The sequence below is a fragment of the Chiloscyllium plagiosum genome, chromosome 32, assembly GCF_004010195.1.
Source record: "Chiloscyllium plagiosum isolate BGI_BamShark_2017 chromosome 32, ASM401019v2, whole genome shotgun sequence".
NCBI lineage: Eukaryota > Metazoa > Chordata > Chondrichthyes > Orectolobiformes > Hemiscylliidae > Chiloscyllium > Chiloscyllium plagiosum.
Window position 1 is genome coordinate 18,863,133 of NC_057741.1, and position 21,086 is coordinate 18,884,218.

General features: G+C 38.9%; 1 protein-coding gene across 13 annotated transcripts in view; it reads right to left on the reverse strand.

The window, feature by feature from the left end:
• The window catches only part of inpp4b (inositol polyphosphate-4-phosphatase type II B), a 1,028,621-nt gene that overhangs the window by 141,082 nt on the left and 866,453 nt on the right, over positions 1–21,086 (reverse strand). For all 13 annotated transcript variants that reach the window (XR_006309059.1, XM_043674148.1, XM_043674147.1 and 10 more), the window contains 3 exons: positions 18,607–18,747; positions 6,569–6,666; positions 2,445–2,557 (listed from right to left, as the gene is read on the reverse strand). Coding sequence is in view for 12 of the 13 variants with exons in the window: in XM_043674148.1 (XP_043530083.1) it covers positions 2,445–2,557; positions 6,569–6,666; positions 18,607–18,747 (352 nt within the window). In the remaining variant the exon portion in view is untranslated. The remainder of the gene's footprint in view (positions 1–2,444; positions 2,558–6,568; positions 6,667–18,606; positions 18,748–21,086) is intronic.

The window sequence follows — 21,086 nt, forward strand, 5'->3', positions numbered from 1 at the left end:
TTTATAAAACTCTCTTTGTTCTGCCTGTACAACTATTTGCTTTGGTGCCTGTGTAGCCATAATTGTAACTGTGCTGCCAAGATGCCGAACTTCATGACTACACAGATGCACGCTAGATCAATTTCGGTGTTGACAGTTTGCTGCAGCATGTGGAAACACGATGAACAAAACATATGCAGGCCAATTGGAAAATGTCGCTACATAATAGAGAAGTAAACGGTCAATAGAATAATAGATGATTCTAAACATTTGAAGAAAAGTGAAGTTTCAAGACTAGCTAAACTGAGAACAAAGAGGATATGGAAGAAAAATGAGGATGAGAATTCACCAGGGCACACACTGAAGTCAAACTCTCAAGCTGGAGGCAGAATGTAAGTTCTATTATCATTAGTTGTTTGGATGGGACAGGCAAGAGACATAATGGTAGACCTTCAATGTTTGATGCCTTTGAAAGGTACATGTTATGCTGCATTTTACAGAGTTGAATTGTAAATCCAAGTACAGTACATTTACTTGTACGCTCTTGTCCACCCAAGTAGAGCTAGACAACCTTTCATCCAAAATCCCGAAATCCGAAAAGCTCCAAAATTCAAAGGTTTCTTCATGAAGCTTTTTTTTCATTAACAAGGTTGTTTGGTGTGCAAACAGTTAACCCAACTCCACACCTACTTGATGCACGTCACTCAGATGTACGTGGGTGGGTGCAGCCCAGCACTGGTAGGCCTCAATTCTGTGTCAGGGCCTGCAGTACTCACAGTGAGTCTGCTGTTCGATAAGATTTTTAAAAATTTCACCGTCAAACTGTCACTTATTCCGAAATTTGAAAAATTCCAAGTTCTAAAAACATGCTGGTTCCGAGCATTTCGATAAAGGATCGTGTACCTGTACTTGCATTTTCTAAAAGCTCTCATATTTGTCTGTCACGATTGCTTTTCCTAATATGGTGCTGTCTTTCAAGATCATGCAATGATTTGTTAAGACTATTAAGTTAAGTCTGTTAAGTTATTTGTTAAGACTTCCTTCACATTCGATTCCAGAATTTTCAGGCTAACTGACCTGCTGTGCTCTGCAATTGTTCTCCTTCCTGTCCTGAGTAGCAGGGTGACACTTACCAAACTTCAATCTGCTAACACCATTCTCATTGAAACAAACAATTTGGTTGAGTTACACAGTGTCTCTGATTGTTCAATTATCAGTATGATAATGTGGATTATTCCTAAGTGAGCACAAATTGGACATTGCATAAATACACAACTAATAAATGCCAATCTAATTTTGTCTTGTAAACTGATACATCTGCAATTCAGTTGCTGATACAGATAACATATTAGAATTTGGAATACAATATTCTGAACATATCTTGGGACCCTGTGCAGGATTTAGAATTAATACATCACATCTGTTATAGTAAACATTTAATAACATTTGGGAAGATTGTCATGAAGGAAAAATATAACAAGGCACATTACAAGATAATTCAAAACTCAAAGAGCTTGTGAAAACGCAATAATGGTAAATGGCAATACAGAGGAACCTCGATTATCCAAATGACATGGATGAGGAATATTTTGTTTGGATACTTGAAAGCTGGATAGCACAGTTTAGCCAAGCATTGGGACCTTGCGATCTTGACCGGACACTCTGAAATTCGGATAATCGAGGTTCCTCTGTAATTATGATTATTTGTAAAGTGGTTTGCCAAGGAAACTGAAAATGTAAGCATATGTCTGGTGTGAAGTAAAGAAGAACATTTTAGAACAATAAATACAGTACATGAAATATGGACTGAATCCAAGCAAAACAAGAGTTATTAGCTTTGTAAGGAACATATCAAAAATCAGCACGTGTAGGTGTGACAGTGAACTGGAACTGAAACAATTTGATTGACATGTGGAAAATAGCCACGTGGCATGTGGAAATAGATATCTGTGGTCGTCAAAGACTAAAGTCCAGAAGAATTGACAAATTTTAAAAAAGGGTATTTTGTACATGGAAGATCTACACATACAGATGTGCAAGCTTAAACATTTCTCGAGCTGGAATTTGTTGTAGAAATAAGGAAATACTACTTAGTGAGAATTCAAATGTTGAGCTTAATGGAGAGTGAGAGGTTGTGAAGGTGTCTATGAGCAAGACAATAATTCATAGTGCATTAAGAATAGGAAGCCAATGGAGTCAGGGCTGAGGAGCTATTTTATTTGAAAGGATTTTTACAAGATTAACAAGACAGTTGCCATGTACACATTTAATTGAATGCGACATAGGTGCAAAATTGTTCAAAATCTGAGTCGACTGCCATGGTTGGAGTTGAATTATCATGTGGTCCATGTTGCTGTGAATAAGATGCATAGCTTATTCTTATTTAAACCAGGAATAATTACAATTTATGTATTTTATAACCAGGGATTTTTAAAAAAAAATTCAAATAAACAAATGGAACTTACCGAAGCAGCAAGTTTTAGGACTTCTACATTTTTTCTTTTCCGAACTTGGATGTTTTGGCTAAGGCTTTGAAATAATTCTTTTATATCAATCTGAGTTTGAAATTGAGGCAGACCTGCAAGAAAAGAGAAATGTTTTAATCAAATCATAATTTATCAAGTAATTACAAACTGCAATAGATTTTTGAACTTCAGTGTCAGTATTTAGTACAGTCCATTCCTGCAGTGATTATTTCTGCAATCAGTCACGTAATTTGTGAATATTAAAGCCGGTATCCATAATGAAAGGGAATTATATATATTAAATAGAGAGATGGACATAAAATATTGATTTCCTAATTAATTAACAGAATGAAAGAGAGATTTTAAAATTGATAACTTAGTCTTTTTTTTATATTGAATGAGCCATGTCTTTTCTGAAAGATATTTTGTCATCTTCCCTCATTTCCTCATCTCTTTGCTCCACCTGAAGCTGACAGCTCGTCAAGTGATTTATAAACTAATTCCAGGCTAAATCACTGATTCTCTCAGATCTACAATTAGCAATGGTCAAGAATGGGCCAAATCTTTCTTCAATCCTTTCAGGAAATGTCTGGGACTCTCTTTGGTGCTCCTACAGAAATAATTTGATATAATATAGATTGAATAATGGCAAGGCTTATACCGTTAACTATTATAAAGAAAGGCTTCTGCTCTATACCTGTAAGAGAATGTTCAAATGCTGAAGTTGTGGTAAAATCTTGTATATAAGGTGTTTACTCTGTAAATTCTCAAAAATATTTAAAACAAAACTTACTAAAATGTTAATCCTTTGAACAGCTGTGGCTAAAGTCCATGCAATGTCGCACTGATACTTATCATTTCCTGAGTAATGACCAGAAAGAATTCTAATAATTCCAGAAACAGATGTAGCATATTTACTCGAGTAATGGTTGATCTCATGTTAACATTTTCAGTTTAATTTTTAAAAAGTTATTTTAAAACTTACAACTTCTGGTTAATGATTTACTTGCTTGAAAAAGTAGTTTCTTTCTACTTTAATCCATAGTTTCAGTTACATCACACTGTAAACTTTTGCTATAAATTCTGTCTTATAATCGTGTACTCCACAACCACCTGATGAAGGAGCGGCACTCCGAAAGCTAGTGTGCTTCCAATTAAACCTGTTGGACTATAACCTGGTGTTGTGTGATTTTTAACTTTGGACACAATGTTAGGCAGCATTGTAGACAATAGCATAAACTTGCAAAGGGATATTGACAATGTGCATGGGAAAAAATGTGGCAGATGCATTTCAATGTCAGCAAATGCGAGGTTATCCAATTTGGACCAAAATAGGATAGATTGGTGAACTTTTTAGTTGGTATGATGTTAAATACAGTGGATGTCCAAAGAGACTTGGGGGATAAGGTGCATTGATCTTCAAAATACTTTGAACAGATGCAGAAAATAATAAGAAAGCGAATAGAATTTTGGCCTTTGGGTGTAGATGACTAAAGTACAAGGATGCAGAACTTATGCTGCAGCTATACAAACCCTGTTAGACTCCACTCAGATCTGGGAAGGATATATTGGCATCGGAAGATCACCATGTAAAGTTACAAGAATAATGCCTGGACTTCAGGGTTTAAATTATGAGGAAAGATTATACAAATGAGGTCCTGTCTTCTTCAGGATTTAGAAGATTAAGGGTGACCTGATCAAAGTTTCCAATATATTAACAGAAAGAAAAAGTGTAAAAATAGATAAACTATTTCCATTGGTTGGGGATGCCAGAACTGTTCAAGAGAGATGTTAAGAAAATATCTGCACACAAAGGTTGGTAGAGAGTCACAAAAGTTTGGGACTCTCTTCCACAAATGGCAGTAGACACTGGATCAGTTGCTAAGTTTATATCAGAGATAGATACAGTTTTGTTAAGCAAAAGGTATTAAGGGATATGGGCCAAAGGCAGGGATGAGTTAGGCCACAGTTCTCACAGTTATATTACACAGTTCTCAATCTAGAATAGCCTATTCTCTGGTTGGTTCCTCAAAATATTGGAAAAGCACAGCTGATCAGGCAGCATCCAAGAAGCGGAAGAGTCGACGTTTCAAGCATAAGTTCTTCATCAGGAATAATGCTTGAAACATCAACTCTCCTGCTCCTCGGATGCTGCCTGAGCAGCTGTGCTTTTCCAGCACTACACTTTTTGACTCTGATCTCTAGCATCTGCAGTCCTCATTTATCCTGCTCCAAGTATTGGTCTATAAAGTCATTATGTATACAGTCCAGGAAATCTGACTCAACAATACAATTGCTGGTTTGGTTCGTCCAATCTGTACATAAATCAAAGTCATCTGTGATTGCTGTTGTATCCTTATTGCATGAACTTTTGATTTTTTGTTTCATTACATCTCCATTACTCTATAAGGGGCCTACAGACCTCCAAGAACATTTTCGGCCTTTGGTGTTTATTATTCGCACCACACAGATTCCAATCATGATTTTCAGAATCAAATTGTTTCTCACTATTGCGTTGAGCTCACCCTCATTAACAAAGTTACCCCACTCCCTTTCAATTTTTGTCTGTCTTTCGTCAATACTGAATATCCCTGAACATTAGCGTTCCCATTCTTGGTCATCTTGCAGATATATCTATGTAATCATAACTATGTCATAACAGTTTATATCTAATTGCACAGCTAATTTATTTACCTTACTGGACATGCTACTGAAACACAAAGACTTTATACCTGTCCATTTAACTTTGTACCTTGTTATCATTTTAACTTTATTTTGCACTATGGCACCTTTTGGTTTTTGCCTTTGTTTCTCCTGACTTCCACTTTTGCTTCTTACATTTCTGTGTTGTGTTTCTATCCTGCTTTCTTCTCTGTCTCCCATCCTCCTGCCGTTCTAGATTAAAGTCCTGCCCAAATGTAGCCCTTTTTGCTTGTAACAATCCCACCTTCCTCAGAAGCAGTCCGATATCCCAGGAATCTGAATCTCTCCCTCCCACACTATTTCTGTAGCCACATATTCTTCTTGTATATCTTGTTATTTCTATGCTCACTAACACGTGGCACATGAACCAATCATGAGATTAAAACCTTTGAGGTTTACTTTATAATTTATGTCCTGACTCCCTATATTCTGCTTGTAAGATCTCATTCTTTATTTTAAACCTAGGTTAGTACTGATAAAAGCTACGATGAGTGGCTGGTCATCTTACCCCTTCAGAACACACTGTGGCCACTCTGAGAAATCCTTGACCGTAATATCAGACAGCCAACACAACATTCTGGACTCTCTTTTGCAGTGGCAGACGTGTGTCTGTTCCTATTATAATCGAATCCCCTATTATTATAGCCCTGCCAATCATCTTCTCCTGTACACCAGAATAACCCATTGTGGCCATCATCTCTAGTAGTTCCCACCACTGACATTAGACTGATTAGCATATAGTTGCTAGCTTTATCGGCTCTCTGCCACAGCACCACCTTTGAATCATTCTTGGGGCACCTACAACTTCCTGTCTTATGGCACCACTCTAAAATCAAAGGAGGATTAAAAGTTTATGGTAAGAGCTTTTGCTATCTCCACCTCAGTTTCCCACAGGAGGAAAGGTGATAGTCTATTTGTACTTCATAGCTCGTTACCACCGGGTGAAATTCCATTCTACAGCTTTCACATTTCTCTGAAATTTACCAACAAATTTGTTTTTCTCTCTCTCTCCTAAAATTTGGGACTTGTGTAAATATTCAGCAATATCACACAACTTTTTCTGTTCCTTTACTTCAACTAAAATAGATTCAGTCTGAGTCTGGCAAATTGTCCTTCTCTAGAACTATCATATTATCATTATTATTAAATATTATTATTAAATATTATCACTACCTCCTTTATTTTTACATTCGCCATTTCTCTTGAATACCTTGTAACCAGGAATTTTAAATGCTCAATACCTTTTATGTTTAACTAGACCTCTGTAACAGTCATGTGACAGATTGTGCTAGTACTAATTAACTATTTTTCACAAGATCAGGGAAAATCATATTTAGGCACTTTTAAAACTGATGTGAAGCATTAGTGATATTTAGTTATTTGTTGAATAATTAACAATATTGAAACAAGTGAATACTTACAATTTGATGTTAGATTCTCTTGAAATATTTTATAATATTTACTGAGTAATTTAAAATTCTCTTGATTGATAATTTCCTGTAGAGAAATATCTCCAAACCTAAGGATAAAGACATTTTCTGATCAGTCTATTTCAATTTACCATAATATTTAACGTAAGCCTAAAGAACATTTCAAACTTGAGTTTATAAAGTAGCTTTCATAACTTTAATGCATCCAAAAATATTTCAGGGGTAACAAAATACATTGAAAGACACAACTATAGTGTGGTAAAGTGGTGGAATTAGTTTGTGCATATGGTTCCCACAAATAGCAATAATGAGAAAATAGATCATCTACTTTTTTGAAGGATAATTGTTGGACATGCTAAAAGTGGAATTTTACATAATTATAATCATGTAAAATCTGGAAATTATAGTGTACAATATTGAAACAACACTAAAAACATTTCCCATTGCACACACTTTTAATGGACATATCAACCATAAACTGTTGTGCTCAAACAATGACATCACATAGGGCTTCCAGGTTAAAATTATCAAGTATCATTTACTTTATAATGTGGAAAAACACTTGCACAACATTTGTAATACTTTAGGCTTCCCCAAATAGTTTACCAAGTGCTGTGAACATTTTCTGCATTGAGAGCACTCTTACCTTGTGATTTCTTGGAAACTGAAGTCAACAGTCCAATAACTGAGGAAGCCACCTACTTTTTGCTCTGAATCAAGTGGCTTTAGGGAACCACTAAACCAAAGCTTTTAAGAAGATAAGCAGGAGAATTTATTGTCTTAGTTATTGCAAAACACCCGGTTGACCAGACTTGGAGCCACTATACTACTAGTTCTCTTGCTCCCCTCTCTGGTCTTAGATTTCTGTTCTGCAGACCCAGCAGTTAGAGAAAGGAAACTGCCAGAAGTTGCAAGTTATCTCCCTCTCTCACCTGGCAGAAGTCCTTAAATACCTGAAAAAGATTCTAAATACAAATATTTCAGACCACCTGGTTAAGATCTTAAATGGTGGAGTATGACCAATTCTCAAGACTTGAATAGAAGTTGGCTAGAATCGGAATTGGACAACTTCATGAATCCACACAATTCATCTTAATCGACAGGAAATTCTGCAGACATCACATTTTATCCTTTGTTTTCAGTTCTATTGGTCCACAGGGGTTATTTATTCCTTAGGGTTTTGTTAGCTAAATCGAAATTGGTTGAGTTTTTCTGGAGGGTTTTATACCTTGAAGTCTAATGGGGTTTCTTGCCATATCTTCCCAAACCCACCACTTTAATTAGAGGAGGGATGGCCTAGTGGCATTATTGCTGAACTGTTAATCTAGAGACCCAGCTAATTTTGAGGGGACCCAGGTTGAAATCCCACCATAGCAAGATGGCGGAATTTGAGTTCTATAAAAATCTGGAATTAGGAGCCAATGATGGCCATGAATCGATTGTTGATTAACAGCAAAAACACATCTGGTTCATTAATGCCCCTTAAGAAAGGAAACTACCATCCTTACCTGATCTGGCCTACACGTGACTCCAGACCCACAGCAATATGGTTAATTCTTAACTGCCTTCTGGCCTAGCCAGTTATGCCTACATCTGATGAATGAAGTTTAAAAAGATTCCTTATCATGTTCGTGTGATGTCTCTCAATTCTTGAGATTTCAGCACATGCTGTTCCGAGAACAATTCGTCATTTAACAGATATTAAGAGACTGACATCTCTTGTTTCCATGCCATCTTTATAAGGCCATTTGACATCAAAGCAATATTCAACTAAGTATGAAATCAAGGAGCCCTGGCAAAATCAGAATGAACCTTCTCTAGTTGCTTCTTCAAGGACCTACCCTCTATCAATAAGGTCAGAAATGGGAATATTTGCTGATGATTGTGTAATGCTCCACCATCTTCAGCTCAAATACTGAAGCAGTTCCATGTCCTAATGTAATTAGACCTGTGAATATTAAGACTTGCGTTGATAAGTGACCAGTATCACCTGCACTGCACAAGCGCCAGGTAGTGACCATCTCCAACAAGAGATAATCTAACTATTGACCTTGATATTTCATGATTTGGAGATGCCGGTGTTGGACTGGGGTGTACAAAGTTAAAAATCACAACACCAGGTTATAGTCCAACACCTGTTGGACTATAACCTGGTGGTGTGTGATTTTTAACTTGATGTTTCATGATATTATGATCAATGAAAGCCCTACTCTCAACAGTCTGGGTTTTGTCATTCACCAGAAACTGAACAGGACTAGCCATATAAATATAGTGGTAACAAGAATTGATCAGAGTGATAGGAATCCTGCAGTAACTAACTCTGCTCCTGATTTGCAAAGCCTGGCCACAATCTACGAAATAAAATTTAAGGAGTATGATGGAATACCACTACTTGCCCTGATAACTGCAGCCCAATCACACTCATGAAGCTTGGCACCATCCAAGACAAAGCAGCCCACTTCATAGGCAACCCATCCATCACCTTTAACAATCAGTTCCCATACCACTGACACACTGCGACAGCAGTGTGTAACATCTACAAGATGCACTACAGTAACTTACTATGGCTCCTCTGACAGCACCTTCCAAACTTGCAATCTTTACCACCTTGAAGGACAAGGGCAGCAAATGTATGTGTACACAACCATTTACAAGTTCCCCTCCCCTCCAAGTAATTCCTTTACTTGGAATTATATCACTGTCTCTTCACTGTTGTTGGGTTAAAACTCTGGAACTCCTTGCCTAACAGCACTGTGGGTGTCCCTACATTCCAAAGACTACAGCAGTTGAAGATGGCAGCTCACCACCATCTTCTCAGGCCAATTATGTGTGGGCCACAAACATTGGCTTTGCCAGCAGCATCACATCATATGATTAAGTTATCAAAAAAGCAGAGATTATGAAAAATTTAAAAAGGAAATTGTTTAGGCCCTAAAGCAAAATAAATTGACAGGGCCACGGGATAGGACAGGAGAAGTGGACTGGTGGGTTTGCTTAACAGACAGTTGGCATTAATCATGGGCTCAATGGCTTCCGCTGTACCTTACTGACTCTCTGACTGTATGAATGACCAAACTCAGACCTGTGATGGTCTGTGTGTTTCAGTTATTTACTGTCAACCCATCAGAAATAAGTGCTGAAAAAGTTATCTTCTAATTTTCTCTTGAATTTCCTAAAGAAATTCAGTATGATTCGTGATGGACATAGTTCTGAGTTCAAGACAATTTCAACTACAGATACCAGCAGTTTTCTGTTATGTCATGCAAATGGGCAATCTTTATATGTGAGCCAAAATGAATGTTGTCAGGGTAATTAAACGTACGGACTTCACAGATGAGTCAGGGCTTATTGTCACCAAGTATCCACAGCCATATTTCAATTTGTCTGGTTAGTTTTTAAATAGGGGGTGACAGCTAGCACAAGAACTTTAAAACAAAGAATCTGGATTAAAAGAGATCCATAATTTTAGATATGGTCAGGCAGTATGCGAGGAACAGAAGAGTTGACGTTTCGAGCATAAGCTCTCCATCAGGAATGTGGGCGGGTGGGGCCCAAGGGGGCTGAGAGATAAATGGGAGGGGGAAGGTAGCTGGGAATGCGATAGGTAGACAAAATTTGGGGGTGACGGCACTAGGTTCATGTGGAGAGTGGAGCTGAAAGGTGAGAAGAAAGATGGACAGTTTAAGAGAACGGTGCCGAGTTGGAGGTTTGAATCTTGGATAAGATGGGGGATGGGGAGATCAGGAAACTGGTGAAATCGACATTGATCCCATGTGGTTGGAGGGTCTCAAGGCAGAAGATGAGGTTTTTTTCCTCCAGACGTCGGGTGGCTAGAAACATTCCAGATGGCTTCCTACTTCAAGGACCACAATTTCCCCTCCTATGTGGTCAATAATGCCCTCCAGTGCATCTCCTCTACTTCCTACACCTCTGCCCTTCAACACCATTTAATCAACACAAAGAGAGAAGCCCCCGGTCCTCACCTTCCACCCCACCAACCTCCGGATGCAATGCATCATCCTCCGTCATTTTCACCGCCTACAATCAGACCCCACAATCAGAGATATATTTCCCTCCCCAACCCTACCTGCATTCTGCAGGGACCAGTCCCTGCATGACTCCCTTGTTAGGTCCAACCCCCCCCCCACCCCACCCACCCTCCACTCCCGGCACCTTCCCTTGTTCCCTTGTCACCACAAGGGGTGTAAAACCTGCGCCTATATCTCCTCCCTCACCTCCACTCAAGGCTCCAAAGAATCTTTCCACATCCAACAGAGATTTTTCTGCACCTCCAAACACCTCATCTACTGTGTCTGTTGCCCTCGACATAGTGTCTTCTATATGTGGGAGATAGGATACTAACTTGCGAACATTTCAGAGAACATCTCCGGGATACATGCAATAAAGAATCCCACCATCCTGTGGCCGAATACTTCAACTCCCCCTTCCACTTCGCCAAGGACATGCAAGTCCTGGGCCTCCTCCCCCGCCAAACTCTAGCCACCCGACGTCAGGAGGAAGAACACCTCTTCTTCTGCCTTGGGACCCTTCAACCATTTGGGATCAATGTCAATTTCACCAGTTTCCTGATCTCCCCTCCCCCAACCCTCTAACTTGGTACTGCCCGCTTGATTTGTCCTACCTGTCCATCTTATTTCCCACCTATCCATTCCATCCTCCACTCCAACCTATCATCACCACCCCCACCTTCATCTACTATCACATTTCAAGCTACCTTCCCCTAGTCCCACCCACGTCCCATTTATCTCTCAGCCCCCTTGGGCATCCTGCCACATTCCTGATGAAGAGCTTATGCTCGAAGTATCAACACTTCTGCTCCTGGGATGCTGCCTGACTGGCTGTGCTTTTCCTGCACTACACTTTTTGAATCTGGTCTCTCGCATCTGCAATCCTCACCTTCTCCTTCATAATGTTAGGTGCTGATCAGAGAATGTATGCTAAAATATGGCTTTGGAATAGCTAGCAATTGCCCATAGTTATTGGTGAAATTACTTTGTCATGTTTTTATTTGAACCAGTGTCACTATTATACAATTCTAGTTGGATTAATTTTCTTCATTGTGCGGTTTTGTATGCATCATTAGTATCAAGAGCTATCCAGTTACCATTATTCCAGAACGAAAGCAATCTGAGAAAAGAAGGGTTTGCAACTCGTATGGACATAAAAAAATAACATTTTATAGAAATATTATGCATTTCATTTTATATAACAAAGGAAAGCAAAATGGCTCTCTATGTTCCTTCCAAACAGATGATTAAAATATAAATACAAACTACAACAGCAATTTGAGTTTATATGGCCAATTAATGGAGGAGTTAGTAGAAAGCCTTACCAAGAACTGAGCCAAAGGACAGATGCTTATAAGGACCATGAAGGAAGCAAGTTAGTTAGAAGGCCAGAACTTAGGAAGGGAACTCTCAGGCAAAGGGTTTGGGTTGTTAAAGACATGATTGTCAATAGTAGGATAAGTAGTGTATAAATACACAAAATGGCATACTCAGAAACAAGCAGAGATTAGCGAGTTCTGAGAAGATTTGTAGTTCAGGTTGAGGCTCTGGATGGATCACCATTGGAAATGACATCACCAACCCAAAGAAACCCAAACACTTAAAGAGAAAACAGGAATCATCAGCAATGCTTTGTCCGGAGGCTCACTGAAGATGTTACCTAGTACGGTGACGAAACGTCTGAAAATGAACCTTCCAACTCAGCGAGCAAACCTACATCCAGAATAAGCAGAGATCTTAGTTGGGGGGGTGGGGTAGAAGTGGCATAGGAGTTGTAGCTTAGAGAACACTACAGAGATAAAAATGAGTGAAGCCATTAATAGTTGTTGGGGGATTATGAGAGTATTTAGGTCAACAAGGATAAGGGTAATGGATGAGTTGGACTTCAAGGCAGGATAGAATATGCATAGTATATTTTTGAATAAGCTGAACCTTCTGCTGAGATTGAGTTGGGACGCTGACCTGGAGAGCATGCATATGGCCAAAACATATGAGGTTTTAGCAACAGTTTGCCCAGAGGCAGAGGTGGCAATGATGCAAAAAGAGAAACTCCTTGTGATAGCAAGGACTTGGGATTACAAACTCAGCTACTGGGCAAATAGTATATTAAGATTATCTGGTTCATCAGAGAGTAGTGGCTGAGGAAGGGACTGAAATCTGTAGCAGAGAAATGGAGTTTGTGACTTCAGTCTTCTCATGTTTACTTGAAGAAAACTGCAGATTACTCACAATTTAGTTTGGATTCAGATCTAATAGAAGGGGGAAAAAAAGTGAAGTACAGCTAACTGCTGTCAGCTCCTATATGAAAACTTACTCCTCACCTGTAGATGTTCATGAGGGACAATAAATGGATGTGGAAGATCAGCGTTTAAAGGTCAAACTCATAGGACACTTCAGACCTAACAGAATGTTAATGAAAGAAAAACTATTGCTAAGATTATTTTCATTCATTCTTGGGATGTAGCCATCACTAACAAGGCTGCAATAGTGACCACCACTTGAGATCATGTTGGTGAATCCTTCTCCAGGATTGTTACAGTTTATCTGTTTGAAAGTAGATCATCAATGCTGTTAAATACGCAATTCCAGGATTTTGATCCAGTGAAAATGAAGAAACGTGAGGCATATTTAGCGCTGAAAATTGAGTTACTTAGAGAGTAACCTGAATCTAATAATGCTACCATACCACACTGGCTACTGTTCTTCTAGTTGCTGTTGTTTGGAAGTTTGGCAGATTTCATTGAAGAATCTTGGACAATAGCACAGTGTACCAGCAATTTAAACTGATAGACAAGCTACCAATCAAGCAAATTGCTTTTTTTGTTTGGTATTAAGTTTATGCATTGTTGCAATTGTATCCATTCCAGAGGGCAGGGAGCACATCAATATAATAATAACTTAAGTTTTTAAAGTAGAAAGGTTTTAAGGAGTCAATAAGTGAGAATTCTCTGCCTCTGACATTTCTTAGCCACAATATTTGTTATGTTAGTCCAGTTGAGTTTCTGATCAATGGTTGGTCCTTGATGTAAACAGTGGTGGATTTGATAATGGCAATCAAATTGAGCGTCAACAGGTGGTGATTAGACCCTTTGTGCTGAAAATGTTACATACCACTTGTCAGCCTGAGTCTAGTACTTGTCCAGTTATTGCTGTACTGGTATGGATTAGTTTACAAACTGAAAATTTGTGAATGGAGAAGAAAAACAACCCCACTTTAGACTTTGCTATGGAGGGCTGGTCATTGACATTTAAGAAGTGTCTTTTTTTGTGTCTTTAAAAATTATGGACTACAAGGAGAAAGAACTGTTTTTAAGAAAACAGGGATTTACCAGGATGGTTGCATAATTTCACAGCAAGGAATTCATTACCTATGTGAACTCTGTTTGCTGTGGCTATTAGTCCCTGCAATACACAGATGATCAGGAGCTGAAGAGTTTCTTTTTTACAAGTGAAGCTGATTGGCTCTTAGCCAGCTTAAGAAGTTGATGCTGTTGTTCTCTCCAGAACACTGCATGTTCTCAGCACTAATAAACACTGGTTAAACTGGAGGGAAACGAGTTACATTTTCTGCAAAGGTTGCTGTAAACCGCGATTTTTGATTTGATAAATCAACGATATTTTCCAAGTGAATCAGTGCTCTGTACTTCTTACAACCAACAAAAGCTTCCAAATAAAGACAATTAAATATAAAGGGCTTAGCTAGCTGAAGTAGGATCCCATTGACACTGGAAGCAGGAAGTCAAAACAACTGAACTGACTTTCCAGCTTTTTGCTACCTCCGTTAATAATCTAATTTCCCTATCTGTTTGTTTGTGTTTGCGTGTATGTGTGTAGATGTACAAGGGATTATTTATAAGGGGTTGCAGTTTTTGTTAGTAGTGTTAAATATGAATGATTTTTATCTGTTTATCCATAGCTGTAAGTCTAAGTAACTATAATCAAGTATAATTTTTGTTTCGTACAGAAGCCTGATCTGTGCTTTCTGTCAACTTTTATCTGAAAATCAGGTAAAATAGGGTACTGTATCTTTATGAAAACAATTTTAATGTTTGGTACAACTTAAATAGCTGGGCTAGATTTACAAAAAAATTAGCCTAGTGAATCATAACAGACAAAGCTGTTAAAGAATCTACGCCCAGGACATTACCCTGATAATCTCCAGCAATACTGTCTCTGACCACCATATTCATCTTCCTTTGTGTTAAGTATGTTTCCAGTTGCACAAAAAACAGGCACATATTAGAAGAAGTGGCAAGATATTTAGGGAATTTGCAGAAGGAAGGTTAAATGAATGGAGCTTGTTTATTTTAGGAAAGGAAGTGAATGATGGATGTCTTAAGGGGAGTGGAAAATATCAAATGAAAGGAACCTGTGAAACATTTTGTATTTTATGACAAACATCTTCCACTGATGATAGTTGGTTTGAGCTGAGTACAGGAAACATCGGTCTGATGACACATATCCCAATCCTCCAGGAAAAGGAAACACAACAAATCAATTTATTACTTATTGACTAGCAGAATTAAATCTGGGCACTGAGGAATATAAATCAACATTTGATTTTGTTTCTGAAATATTGCACAGTAATAATCTATGTGTTATGAAAACAAATAGGATACGACTACCAATTTTGAATAGAACCAAACAACTGATCCTAAATGAATCAGAAAATGCTAGAAATCCTCAACAGGTCTTGTAGCGTCTGCTGAGGGCTTCTAACACTGTTTTTATTCCAGATATCTACTTTCCACAGTACTTTGCAATGTTGAATAATTGCTGTGTGGTAAAGCATCCTCCTTTTATACCTCATTATGATAGCAGAATAACAAAAATGTATCAATAAAAATATATGAAATTGAGTTATTCCACCTCAAGTTTGTACTTCATGATTTACTTGAAGTCAAACAATTGCTACAGCTAGGTGAGGAGAGCTGAACCGTCTCTCCTCTTCTTGAGGCCCCAAAGACTTTTAATTTTTTTGCATGTAACTAGATCACAATTCAATTAAACATGGCTAACACGAGAGGTCATAGTTTTAAGCTGGTTGGAGGAAAGTATAGAGGGGATGTCAGAGGCGGATTCTTTACACACAGTTGAGAGAGCATGGAATGCGTTGCCAGCAGCAGTTGTGGAAGCAAGGTCATTGGGGACATTTAAGAGACTGCTGGACATGCATATGGTCACAGAAATTTGAGGGTGCATATATGAGGATCAATGGTCGGCACAACATCATGGGCTGAAGGGCCTGTTCTGTGCTGTACTGTTCTATGTTCTATGTTCTATGGTGGATATGAAAATTAAGAAGCCAATTACAAGATTTTCTTAAGTGAAAGAAAAAGAATTTTATTACTTATGATGTCCAAGAAAAATAAAAATGCGACATCAAACACAGACAAAAATATGATTATAAAGTTTTAAGAAAATATAAAATAGAATCCTGACCGTGTGGAAGCAGGCCATTTGGTCCATCGGGTCCACACCAACCCTTTGTAAATGATCCCATCCAGACCCACTTCACTAACCTATCCCTATATCTCTGCATTTCCTATGGCTAATCCAACAAGTCTGCACATCCCTGGAAACTATGGACAATTTAGCATGGTCAACCCACCTAACCTATACATCTTTGATCTGTGGGGGGAAACCCACGCAGACACAAGGAGAATGTGCAAACTCCACATAGACATTTGCCTGAGGGTGGGGAATTGAACCCAGGTTCCTGGTGCTGTGAGGCAGCAGTTGCCAACCACTGAGCCATCGTGCCACCCCTATGTCTACTACAAAAAGGAAAATTGGGTAGTTTAAATGCCTTTAGAGACTTTAAGGTGTTTGATTTTAACCAGAAACCATGGTTAGATTATAAAACATAGGAGCAGAAGCAGGCAATTCAGTCCATAGAGTCTGCTCCACCATTCAATGAGGTTATAGCTGATCATAGATAATTCCCAACTCCACTTTCCCGTCTTTTCCCCATGACCCTTGATTCCCATACCGATTAAAAAAAATCTATCTCAGCCTTAAATGTACTTAATGACCCATCTTCAACCGCTCTCTATGATAGAGTTCCATGTATTCACAACCTTCTGAAGGAAGAATTTCTTCCTCATCTCTGCCTGAAATGTGATTATAGCCTCTGATCCTAAGCTCCCCCACTCTGTCAAGTCTTCTAAAGAATCTTGTATGCTTCAATAAGGTTGCCTCTCATTCTTCATATTCCAATAAGTATAGGCCAAATTTACTCACTCAATCTCTTCCCATAAGAGTCCTTCCGTAGCTGGTATCAGCCTTGTGAATTTTCTCTTTCCTGCCTCCAATGCCAGTATATCTTTCCTTAGATAAGGGGGCTGAAACTGTTCACAGTATTACAGCTGTGCTGTTTAGTGCCTTATGTAGTTGTTGCGAAGCCTTCCAAGTTTTATACTTCATTCCCTTTGAAATAAAGGCCAACATTCCATTGGTCTGCCCTATTACTGGCTGAGTTTAATTGCTAGCTTTTTGTGGTCATAGACTAAGACACCCTAATCCCTCTGTTCTGTGGCTGTCTAAAGTTTTTCTACATTTAAATAATATCCAACTCCTTTATTTTTCCTACCAATCACGCATTTTCGCACATTATATTCCATCTGCCAAGTTTTTGCCCACTCACTTAACTTGTCTATATCCCTCTGCAGACTCTTTGCATTATCCTCACTCCTTCCTTACCACTTATTTTTGCGTCATCCGCAAACTTGGCTTTAGTAAATTCACTTTACTCATCCAAGTCATTAATATGTATTGTAAATAGCTGTGGCTCCAAGATGATTGCGAGTCGTTAGCACTGGTTATATGTTGCCATCCTGAAAACATCCCCCTTATTCTGACTCTCTGTTTCCTATTAGTCAGGCAATTCTCTATCCATGCTAATAATAACACTTATCTTTCTAAGTAGCCTAATAGAGTCAAGAGATGTACAGCACGGAAACAGATGCTTCGGTTCAACTCATCCATGCCGATCAGATATCCTAACCTAATCTAATCCCATTTGCCAGCACTTGGCCCATATCCCTCTAAACCCTTTCTATTCATATATCCATCCAGATGCCTTTTAAATGCTGCATTTGTACTAGCCTCCACTGTGCTCAGTGATGTAGTTAAGACTTCCTCAGTAAGTGTTTTCAAAGCTAATATAGATACTTTTTTGAACAGTAAAGGAATTAGGGGTTATAGTGAGAGGGCAGATAAGTGGAGCTGAGGCCACAAAAAGGTCAGCCATGATGTTATTGAATGGTGGAGCAGGCTCGAAGGGCGGGATAGCCTGCTCCTGTTCATAGTTTTCATGTTCTTTTCCAGAATCAAGGGTTCCCAGGAGATTACTACAAGTGCATCCATTCTCTCTGCAGATATTTCCTTTAATTTCCTAAGGTGCATTCTATCAGGTCCAGTTGACATATCGGTCTTCAGGCCCTTTCTGTTTATCATCAGCAGTAGCAAAGCCTGTCAGTAGCACTGAGATTTTATGTGTACCTTTGTTTCTAATAATCAAGTTTGTAGCATAAAAGAGCACTGTTCATCTTATCAAATGGATTTTTGTTCAACACTCAAGATATAACAACAGTATTTGAAGATATTTTTTGTCATTATATTTAAATGTCTGCTGTGCTCAGTGCTAGCATTCTTGCCTGAGTCAGAGATTGTGGGTTCAAATTTCACCTCAGACATGAACAGGGAATCCAGGCCAATAATCAATGGAGGACTGAGGCTTTAATGGGGAGGAAGAAATCAGTTGAGTGGATAATTGGTTCAGGTCTTTAATATACCAAAGGTAATGTAGAGATGAGAGAACTGTATAACTTGCCCCTTAGTGCAGATTTATACAAAACTGGCAAATGCCCAACAATTCAAGAATTCTTACTCCAACTTTCCACTATATAGCAAACATAACTTTGATTGAATTAAGTTACTCAAAAACAACTCTGTGCACAATGTGGGGCACATTTTATAAACAAAATGATACATGTGTACCTCTCTGCCAGAGTTTGTTGTTCATTTATTCCAATGTTAAAAAATACTGGGTGCACACGCAGCAGCTTTCCATCTTTAATCTCTTGCGGCAAAACTTCAAACAATCTACTGGGAAGCTGAACCTCCACTGTGTAAAAATCTCTGCAAAAAAGAGGAGAGAAGTGAAGACACCGCAGACATTTAAAATGGTATTCAATCTAGATGTTCAGACATGCTACCGATGGAGCAGATTGTAACTGTATGTGGGATCAGTATGTGTGGAGCCTAAATAGGCAGTGCACCTAAACATAGAGAGTAAGTTAAGGACCAGGCCTTCAACTGCGACAGTTCGGAATGGTGTAAGTGCTGGAGCATGGGAGCTGGAATTCAAGTGGTCCCAAGGATAAAGGAATACTGAGGATGGGCTAGGTAGAGAAAAGATTTGCAGAACCAATATTATTTCATTAGGAAAAGAAAACACAAAGAATCGGCTGGCTCAGAATTCTTTGTTGGGCCCTGAGGATCTCTCTCGTTCAGGCTTGAAAGGAATCTTTCCAAGGATTAAAGAAATTTCACATACTCTGGTCTCTTCCAGTCAGTACGAGTACCAATAAAGTTTCTCTGGTAGGCATGTATCGAGGTATTCGTTCCCATGTTCCAGCATTAAAACTGTCACTGGGCAACAACATTTACATTTCAATTCAGACCCCAATTGCCTTTAGCTGGAGCCTTGGTTGACTTGAAAGTAAGCAAAGATATAATAAAATGACCCATAGTAAATAAGCCTAAACATCCACCACCCTGCCAGCATCACACATTGTTCCCAAATATGATTAGAATCAACCTAACTTCTCTCAAAGTAATATATTTAATATGCTATACTGAGGTGTATAGCAGCACAATAATAAAATAAATGTAAGCAGTGTTGTCTGAAAACCCAAATATAATAGCTTCATAAACAACACTTAAGCAATTAGTTTTAAGATGCGAACCATGGCCTTTGAGTAACAATTAAGCAGAAATAAATTTACCATTCCTAAAATGATAAAATATTCATAAATAATAACATATGTCTAACTTTCAAACTTGAGTTTTTCTGTCTCAAGGCCACACATTGTACAGACAGAATATAAAGACAATTTATTCCAGGCACCTGCTGTTGCTAAGACTGGCATGTTTCACCATGAATGAACATTTAATCTCTGTGCAAACATCCAATTTCTGCTCTGCACTTTGGGCGACAGGGCAGTAAAAAGCTGGAATTCATCATATAAGGACAAATGTGTACAAACCCCACCAAATTGCTGGTCTGCAGTGATGTATATTGGTACTCCAAATGTGAAAGTGTGAGATTGTTAGGAACTTGTTGTTAACTCAACAACGATATCAAGACCACATGGCAATATGGTGCATTCTTGGAAGTAAATTAAACTATTTTTGTTGTTGACAAAGAAATGGTGTTGTCATCTTGAAATATTATTTGGATGAAGTGTGAAAGAACTTTTTTACGTAGTGTATTGTGATATGGCCGTAGATAACGGTAGCATGGACTGGTGCCATAAAGATTATGTCACCGAGCTAGTGATCCAATGGTTTAGATTAGATTAGATTAGATTACTTACAGTATGGAAACAGGCCCTTCGGCCCAACAAGTCCACACGGCACCGCCGAAGCGTAACCCACCCATACCCCTACATTTACCCCTTACCTAACACTATGGACAATTTAGCATGGCCAATTCACCTGACCTGCACATCTTTGGACTGTGGGAGGAAACCGGAGCACCCGGAGGAAACCCACGCACACACGGGGAGAACGTGCAAACTCCACACAGTCAGTCGCCTGAGGCGGGAATTGAACCCGGGTCTCTGGCGCTGTGAGGCAACATTACTGTGCAGTAATGCTTTTAGTGATCCAATGGTTTGCTATAATGCTCCAGTGATATGAATTCAATCCCACCATGACACCTTCAGGAATGAAACTCAAATAATTAATCAGTTTTGAAGAAAACGTTAAATGAAAAGTAGCTATATTAACGGTCGCTCAGTAGTTAGCACTGCTGCCTCACAGCGCCAGGGACCCAGGTTTGATTCCAGCCTCGGGCGACTGTCTGCGTGGAGTTTGCATATTCTCCCCGTGTCTACATGGGTTTCGTCCGAGTACTCTGGTTTCCTCCCACAGTCCAAAGATGTGCAGGTTAGGTGAATTGGCCATGCTAAATTGCCCATAGTGTTAGGTGCATTAGTCAGAGGTAAATACAGGGTAGGGGAATGGGCCTGGGTGGGTTGGTGTGGACTTGTTAGGCCAAAGGGCCTGTTTCCATACAATAGGGAATCTAATCTAATCAAGTTAATGGATTGTTACAAAAATCTCTTTGATTCACCTAAGTTCATCAGGGAATGAAGTCTGCTGTCCAGACACACAGCATATGGCTGACTTTTACTGCCCTCTGAAATGGCTGAGCAAGCCACTTAGTTTCTCAAATTGCTCCTGAAAAGTTA